The 9,363-nt window shown below is 43.7% G+C and overlaps 1 protein-coding gene across 3 annotated transcripts in view; it reads left to right on the forward strand.

The window, feature by feature from the left end:
* The window catches only part of PREPL (prolyl endopeptidase like), a 50,776-nt gene extending 42,901 nt beyond the window's left edge, over window positions 1–7,875 (forward strand). For all 3 annotated transcript variants that reach the window (XM_006125467.3, XM_006125466.4, XM_025185848.2), the window contains 4 exons: window positions 762–911; window positions 2,801–2,927; window positions 6,679–6,761; window positions 7,712–7,875. In XM_006125467.3, coding sequence (XP_006125529.2) covers window positions 762–911; window positions 2,801–2,927; window positions 6,679–6,761; window positions 7,712–7,765 — 414 coding nt within the window. In that variant the 3' untranslated portion in view covers window positions 7,766–7,875. The remainder of the gene's footprint in view (window positions 1–761; window positions 912–2,800; window positions 2,928–6,678; window positions 6,762–7,711) is intronic.
* Window positions 7,876–9,363: the final 1,488 nt, after the last annotated feature.

The raw sequence follows: 9,363 nt of genomic DNA on the forward strand, positions 1-9,363 counted from the left end.
AGCCGCTGCTGAAACTGACCAGCAGCTGACTACAGGAAGCCTGAGGCAGAGTTGCTCTGCCCTGGGCTTCCTGGAATCAACTGCTGATCAGTTTCAGCAGCAGCTGACTTGGGGACACCTGGGGTTCTTAAGTTGAATCTGTATGTAAGTCAGAACTGGTGTCCAGATTCAGCCGCTGTTGAAACTGATCAGTTTCAGCAGCGGCTGAATCTGGATGCCAGTTCCGACTTACATACAGATTCAACTTAAGAACAAACTTACAGTCCCTATCTTGTACGTAACCCGGAGACTGCCTGTACTCAGTGACAGGTTGTTTAAAGATGGGGGTAATGTAGCTTTTTCATTACACTGGGGAGCAGACTGGCATTCTTTACATTAAAGAGTTAGGTCTACTGAAGACTAGAAAAAGAGAGTTGTCCTAGTGTAGGTGAGAGGAGGTGGAAGTATGGCTAAGGATTTCAGCAGAGGTAGAATCAAGGGTTCTTATACACACACTACCTCTGTACACAACAGAATAAATAATTATTTAGAAAATCTTTTTCTGTTGCTCACTGCTAACTTGGAAAAGAAGCTCACAATCATAATATGATTAAAGGAATCTTCCATTGACTTAACTGGGTTTTGTGTCAGGCCATAAATTTTGCCTTCACAGATATTTAATAGATTCTAGTAGAGTAGATTGGACTGCATGTTGAGGTCCAGTGTCCATTCTTTTGTTAATTATCTTAAATTTGTAAAACCATCTTTTTGTTTTGTTTTAGGCCCCTTTCCTAGATGTTCTAAATACAATGTTAGACACTGATCTCCCACTGACTATTGAAGAACAGGAAGAATGGGGAAATCCATTAACAGATGAAAAGTACATGGACTATATTAAAAGTTACTGCCCCTATCAGAATATTAAGCCACAGGTAATAAATAGTAATGACATTTCTGCTTTTTCTTAATACAGTGTATATTACCACACAGAACAAGCAAATAAAACATTTAATCATGAGAATGCAGAGTTGGATTTTCTAAAGATTCTTTCTTTAGGGCAGGAGTGGGGAACCTCAGGCCCACGGGCCACTCGTCTGGATCCGGCCCCCGAGGCTCAGGGTTCACCTCAGCATTGGGGAGCCTGCACTGGCATTCCCCCTCTCACTACCCCTTCCCATAGCTCTGGTGTGCAAAGGGAATATGGGGAGTGTCTTTCTCCTCCTCCTCAGTCAGGGTCTATGTCAGTGAGGGGTGCTTTTTTCGTTTTGTGAGGTTTTTTTCTTTTCACTTGTATGCAGCCCCTGACTGATTTTTTTCTGAGTGATTGGCCCCCAAGCCAAAAAAGGTTCCCCACTCCTGCCTTAGGGCTTTAGGAACATAGAGCTTATAAAAAAAGATCTGGGTTTGTGAACTACATGTTCTTAAAAGAAAATTCCTGATTGAAAATGAATGAAAAGCCACCTTTGGCTAGTTATTTCAAGACTAATATATATTGTTTTGTAGTGGCTGCTGAAACTGAACCTTTCCTTTAGATTATTAATCAGTCTCAAAATTGTTTGTGGCCGACCTACTGTAAAGTACAGTAAAACTCCATTGGTCCGGCATCCAATGCTCCAGCACTCCTGATGGTCCGGCACCATCAGGAACCCAGAAGTGCTCCGGCTGCCGGACAGTTGGAGCTGCTCTACGCCCGGCTTCCCTGATTCAGCCACTGCTGAAACTGACCAGCAGCTGAATCGGAGAAGCCGGGGGCAGAGCAGCTGGGGTGTTGCCGGGTTGGTCCTGTAGTGCTGCCCCTCGGGGCTGCGGGACCAACTCGGTAGCACCCCAGCTGCTCTGCCTCAGGCGTCCCCAAGTCAGCCGCTGCTGAAACTGACCAGCGGCTGATTCCAGGAAGCCCAGGGCACAGCCGGACTATCAGAAGGGGGGGCTATGAGGGATCTGGGGTGGCATCCCCCTCCACCCCTCATAGCCCCCCCTTCTGATAGTCCAGCATATCTGATAATCCAGCACCCCTGGGTCCTAAAGGTGCCGGATTATTGGAAGTTTACTGTATTAGATTGTTCCTATTATACAACAAACCACAACATGAAAATATTGTTCCTTTCCTTGTGAGGATTTTTTAAAAGTTTTGCTGCCAGACTAGGGAATTGTCACTATGGAAGAGGAGTAATGTCAATAACTAGGCACATGGTGCAAATACGTGCTTCAGTGGCATTTCTGATTTGGTGATTCATTTTCTCTGAACTGTGACTGCTTACTAATGCTGTATAACTTCCCTCATCATAGTCTCCTGGATATGTAAATTCCTACTACCTCTAATAGGATGCAGAGTTACTAATTTGACCCTTTTTATCTGTAAATTAAGACCACAGAAAAAAATAAATTTAATTGTAACTAAGATTTTTTTTATTTGTAAGTTAAATGACTAGAGCTCCTTCTATATCACTCCTATAGAGGAAGCGTAGTCCTGGGAAGTGTAGAGCTACTGCTCCTTTAACTCTCAGCAGAGGGTCTTTTTCAGGAGGAGAGAAGAGTGATCAGTGCGCTCTGGTTATCACTTCATGACAGATGGTCACTTGAGGATAAATCTGGCAGTTTTTTAGAGCAAACCAATTTTCAGATTAAAATTATAGGGTTGCTAATGTGGGGCTTTAAAAAAGAAGTTGTTTGCAATGTTAAACATATAGAAGATACCATTGTCAAATGTAACAAACCTTCAAGTACTGTGGTAGAAGAGGGATTCAAAGTGGAATTCTTTAGGTTCTTCATATTTTAGGCAGTGAATATGTTATTAACTTTTTCCTCATCTCTCTTTTAGGCTTATCCTTCTGTTCTAATCACAGCATATGAAAATGATCAACGAATACCACTGATAGGATTATTAAAATATGTTCATAAACTTAGAAAAGCAGTAAGGCATTATGATAGAAGCATGAATAAGAAAGGTAACGTGAAAGTGTCATATATACACACACACAGTTAAATAAACACACAATTAGTTATTCATCAGCCATAAGAAGTGTAAGACTGGAAGGAACCCCTTGATGCTTCACATAGTTCTATCCACAGAAGGAGGTGTTAGACTATTCTTGCCAGATGTTGGTCTAATCTGTTCTTAAAAACCTCTAATGAAGACATTCGAAATTGCAAATGAAGCTGGGATTTACATATCCCACACTTCATTTGCATAATCGCATTATGGCACTATTTCAAAATAACAAATGCGGTGGAGATGCGATTATTTCGGGACAACACCCTTCTTCTGAAATAACTGTTAAACCTCATTTTATGAGGAATAAGGGTTATTTTGAAAGAAGGGTGCTCTCCCGAAATAACTACGTCTGTTATTTCGAAATTGTGCTATTTCGAAATAGCACCATAATGCGATTATGCAAATGAAGTATGGGATACATAAATCCCAGCTTCATTTGCAATTTCGAATGTCTTCATTTGCATTCCTCTATCAAAAGAGGGTGCAAGTGTAGACATACTTTAAGAGAGCAGTATGACTGCTCAGAGCTCCAGTAGAAAGTGGTAGAAAGGCAGTTGAGAGTCTTTGGGTTAAGTTTAGGGGCAGAAGCAACAGGGGTGATGTCACGGTTGGTATCTGCTATAGACCACCAGATCAGGTGGATGAGATAGATGAGAATTTCCTAAGACAACTAGCTGAAGCTTCCAAATCACAGGCCCTGGTTCTCCTGGGGGATTTTAATCTCCCTGACATCTGTTGAGAGACCAATAGAGCAGTACACAGGAAATCTAGGAAGTTTTCAAAGAATATAGGGGAGAATTTCCTGGTAAAAGTGCTGAAGGAACCAACCAGGGGCCATGCGCAACTTGATCTGCTGCTCACAAACAGGGAGGAATTAATAGGGGAAATAGATGTAGGTGGCAACCTGTGAAGTAGTGATCATGAGATGGTTGACTTCGGGATCCTGATTAAAGGAAGAAAGGAGAGCAGCAAAATACAGGACTTCAGAAAAACACACGTTGACTCCCTCAGGGAACTGATGGGCAAGAGCCCCAGATATTAACATGAAGGGGAAAGGAATCCAAGAGAGCTGGCTGTATTTTAAAGAAGCCTTATTGATGGCACAGGAACAAACCATCCCAGTGCACAGTAGGAAAAGCAAATATGGTAGGCAACCAGCTTGGCTTAGCAATGAAATTCTTGGCGAGCTTAAACACAAAAAGGAAGCTCACAAGAAGTGGCAACTTGGAGAGGAGGACTAGGGAAGAGTATAAATACATTGCTCAAGCATGCAGGGGTGTAATCAGGAAGGCTAAAGTGCAAATGGAATTGCAGTTAGCAAAGAATGTAGAAGGTAAAGGTTTCTACAGGCATGTTAACAATAAGAGGGTGGTCAGGGAAAGTGTGGGACTTTTACTAGATGAGGGAGGTAATATAGTGACAGATGTTGTGGGAAAAGCTGAAGTATACAGTGCTTTTTTTGCCGCTGTCTTCACAGACAAGGTCAGCTCCCAGGCTACCGCACTAGGTAACGCAGTCGAGGACAGCTGTCTGTGGAGAAGGAACAGGTTAAAAACTATTTAGAAAAGTTGTACATACACAAATAAATGGGGCTGGATCTAATACATCTGAGGGTGCCAAGGGAGTTGGCTAATGTGATTGCAGATCCATTGGCCATTATCTTTGAAAACTCGTAGTGATTGGGGGAGGTCCCAGATGATTGGCAAATGTAGTGCCCATCTTTTAAAAGGGGAAAGAGGACAATCCAGGTAACTACCGACCGTTCAGCTTCACCTCAGTCCCCTCAAAAATCATGGAGGGAATCCTCAAGGAATCCATTTTGAAACACTTGGAGAGGAAAGTGATCAGGAATAGTCCATATGGATTCACCAAGGGGAAGTCATGTCTGACCAACCTAATTGCCTTATATGATGAGGTAACTGGCTCTGTGGACATGGGGAAGGTAGTGGATATTATATACCTTGGCTTTAGCAAAGCTTTTGATATGGTCTCCCACAGTTTTCATGCCAGCAAGTTAAGGAAGTATGGATTGGATAATGGACTGTAAGGTGGATAGAAAGCTGGCTAGATTGTTTGGTTCAGTGGGTAGTGATCAATAGCTCCGTGTCTGGTTGGCGGTCAGTATCAAGCAGAGTGCCCCAACTGTAGGTTTTAGGGCTGGTTTTGTTCAACATCTTTGAACAAAGATCTGGAGGATGGGATGGATTGCACCATCAGCATGTTTGCAAAGGACTCTAAGCTAGAGGGGGTAGATATGTTGAAGGATTACTTATACTTATACTATTATTATACTTATTAGCCAGAATGGATAGGAATGGTGACCCTAGCCACTGTTTGTCAGGAGCTGGAGCTGGATGACGGGAGAGGGATCACCTGCTGTATTCACTCTCTCTGGGGTATCTGGCATTGGCCACTGTTAGAAGACAGGATGCTGGTCTTGATGGACCTTTGGTCTGACCCAGTATGGCTGTTCTTATGTAGCGTAGGGATAGGGTCCTGAGTGACCTAGACAAATTGGAGGATTGGGCCGAAAGAAATATAATGAGGTTCAACAAGCACAAGTGTAGAGTTCTGCACTTTGGACAGAAGAATGCCAAGCATACAGGCTGGGGACGCACTAGTTAAGCAGCAGTTTGGCAGAAGACGACTTGGGGATTACAGTGGATGAGAAGCTGGATATTAGTCAACAATGTAGCCAAGAAGGTGAACAGCATATTAGGGTGCATTATGAGGAGCATTGCCAGCAGATCTAGATAAGTGATTATTCCCCCTCATTCGGCACTGATGAAGCCACGTGTGGAGTATGGCATCCAATTCGGGGCCTGCTATTACAGAAAGGATGTGGACACATTGAAGAGCGTCCTACGGAGGGCAACAAGGATGATTGGGGGCTGAAGTACATGACTTGAGGAGAGGCGGAGAGATTTGGGCTTATTTAGTCTACAGAAGAGAAGACTGAGGGGGATTTGATAGCAGCCTTTAGCTACCAGAAGGGGGGGGTTCCAAAGAGGATGGAGAGAGGCTGTTCTAAGTGGTGACAGATGACAGAATGGGGAGTAATGGTCTCAAGTTGAAGTAGGGGAGGTTTAGGTGGGATATTAGGAAAAATTATTTTACTAGGAGGGTAGTGAAGCACTGGAATGGGTTACCCAGGGAGGTGGTAGAATCTCCCTCACTAGAGGTTTTTAAATCCCATGTTTGACAAAGCTCTGGCTAGGATGATTTAGTTGGGGTTGGTCCTGCTTTGGGCAGAAGGTTGGACTCAATGACCTCCTGAGATCTCTTCCAACATAATGATTCTACGAATTATTCTATGACTAGTTTTAGCTCTTGAATTAGCTGGTCCCCTTAACGGGGAGCCTAGTTGCAGAGAATAAGTAAAGATGGCAGCTACTTGCTGCCTTGTTCAGGAAGAGAAAATCCATCCTCCTGAAAAGAATCAGACAGTTGCATATATATATACTTTCTGACAAATGTAGTCATCAGGAACCATTTAATGCAAATAGTTAACCTTCCAGTCCATTACATGTGGTTCCATGTCATACAGTTCCTTTTTTCCCCTAATTTTCTTGGTGTGGGTGTGGAACTACACATACAACTTGTCTGGGATAAAGGTAATAGCATCTCTATTCGCACAACAGACACACTTCCATCTTTCTTTTTTAATTCAACAGTGATTGACATTAAAATGTTTTTTGTTTCAGGAAACCTGAAACCTAATATCATCTTAAATGTTCAAACAGGAGGCAGTCATTGTGCCCCATTGTGGGAGGATTCATTAAATGAGGTAGGATTCCCTCAATTGTACACTTTTATAGTTTGGACAAAACATATTGATAATGAAGTTTATACTCTCACTGTGATTTCATCATTTTGTGTATTAAATACACATTGGAGTTAATAAATGAGAACAACTGGTTCACTTGCTTGAGCCTGGGAGTTAAGACTCTCAGCTGCTGTTCTTAGCTCGCTGTGTGTCTGGCCATAGACAAGTCACTTAACCTCATTGTGCCTCAGCTTACCCATCTTCAAATAAAAGCGACAAGGAGTCCTGTAGCACCTTATAGACTAACAGATGCATTGGAGCATAAGCTTTCGTGGGCAAAGACCCACTTCATCAGATGCACATTTTTGCCCACAAAAGCTTATGCTCCAATACATCTGTTAGTCTATAAGGTGCTACAGGACTCCTTGTCGCTTTTGCAGATCCATACTAACACGGCTACTCCTCTGATACGTGACACCATCTTTAAATGGGGTTATTTAAATAGAGTACTGCTCACCAGTGTTCTGAGCTTTAATTGTTTGTAATGTGCTTTAATACCTTTGGATGAACAGCTCTAAATATTGCAAATTCTTGGTACAGTAATAATAAAAGCTTTACACCATCCAATTGTAAGTAAATCCTAAACTGTCTACAAGTAGCATTGTGGATTAAGCAAAATAACTCTGAAAGCACCTTGTGACACCACCTTCATTGCTACTGCTGTCCCGTACTTAACTACATTTTTTTTTAATTGGGAAACTTTTCAGATCTCGGGGGCTGCTTTTTTTTTCCCTAAAGAAAAATGAGCAGGAAAATCTTTGTTTATATCTGTTTGCTACAGGGTGCTATTTAATGGCACCAATGGCTATCTTGGTGAATAATGGAGGAAGGAGCCAGAAAAGGGTAGAAAGTCTGACAAATTCAGGTTGTTTTAGAATAAGGCTTTTTTAACTAAATTTTCATTGTTTTAGGTTGCAAGCCACCTTGCTTTTCTGTACAAAGAATTTGGATGTGAGCGAGACTAACTGGAGGAAGTGATTTATTTAACATGCACAGTTATTTCAGGATTTGGATTTCTAAAAGCGAGAGCACTCATTCTCCAAAGGAACGAACTCTAATAAATACCTAGATGTGGTCTCTGCTTCCAGTGCATAACCAAAGGAGGGGCTCCTAAAGGCATAGTTGTGTGAGCTGTAGTCTTATATATGCATACCAGGTGCTGGGTGGCAGTTATAAGAGACGGGGGAGGCATTGGGCCTTCGTGCTCAACCTGTACCCTCTGCCTATCCCTCTTCTGACTGTTCTTTCAGGCTCTCACAGCAGGCTGTTGCAGCCTGGTGAGTCTTCCTACAGAGTGAATCTAGTAACTTAAAAGCAAAATGCCTCCCAGCTTGACAGATCTATTAACATGACATTGAACCTGTAAGAGAGCCATTGGGTGGTAATGAAGCCATTTAACAGACATGTGCCAATCTGGAGGTATATACTGTCAGTTTCTGAAGTTGACATGCATTGCCATGTCTATAGGACCTTAGTTTAAATTTTGCTTTAAATATTTCATTAGTTTGCTGAAGATTATAAAGTCACATTAAAAAAATCCTTGCATAGATTTTTAGATGCGTAATCTGAGTATTCAGTTTTAGCCTTAAATCTTGGATCTTCAGACATAGGTTTTTAAATAAATACTTGGGGGTATGTGAAGTCTGCCCCCATCCTACAGGAGAGCGTCATGCTTAGAGTCATCCACCAGCTGAGCAGCAGCTGGCAGTTGACTAAGGGCCAAGCCTCTTGCAGGGCAGGGGACTTGTGTGCTCCCTCTGCCCCCCCCCCCCCCCCCCCCCCGGCCAATCAGGGCTTGAGGTGAGGGGAGAATGCAAAGTCTCCTCCTGCCCTGCCCCCATCCTGCAATGGGCAGGGTAGGAAGAGACATCACTTGTTTCCCCACTCCCCCAGGCCCTGATTAGCCTGGGCATGGGGGGAGTGCGAAGTCTCTTGCTCCCTGCTCTCCAGCACTTGGCACTTAGAGTCAACCACCCAGATTGACTCTAGCAACCGCGCACTCCCCTGTCCCTAGGCTCGGATTGGTCGGGGAGAGGGGCAGGACATCCAGTGGTTGGATACAGCCCGTAGAGGCCCTTTTGCCCATCCCTGCCCCACATTCTGGAGTCCTCCTCTCAGCAACCCCCAACCCCTCTATGCCCACCTTGTCTCAGTGACCTTGCCACCAGTCATCATCTAGTCCCTGCCTCAGGAGCAAACTGCAGTCTGAAATATCCACTCATCACAGGCAAGGATGTGTAGACCAGCTGCATTCTCCTACCCTTGCTGCCTCCCTGCAGCCCTAGTACCCCCCTCAGGCCTCTGTTGCTAGGTCCTCAGCCTGGGACTGTTCAGGCCTGGGCTTCCCAGGCTCACTCTGCCTTTCTCCAGCACTGCTCTGGGTCCTCCTCTCTCTAGAACTGGAATGAGAGCCTCTTCAGCCTGGCCACCCTTCTCTTTCATACAGTCCCCCTGGGCTCCGATTTGCAGTGTCTAGCTCACTTCTGATTGGCTCCCTTTTTTCCTGTGGAGCGGAGTGACTGTCCCACTACAACCACTCTTATCTAAAATACACATTTTAATT

The sequence above is a fragment of the Pelodiscus sinensis genome, chromosome 3 (assembly GCF_049634645.1).
Source record: "Pelodiscus sinensis isolate JC-2024 chromosome 3, ASM4963464v1, whole genome shotgun sequence".
In the NCBI taxonomy this organism is placed as follows: domain Eukaryota; kingdom Metazoa; phylum Chordata; order Testudines; family Trionychidae; genus Pelodiscus; species Pelodiscus sinensis.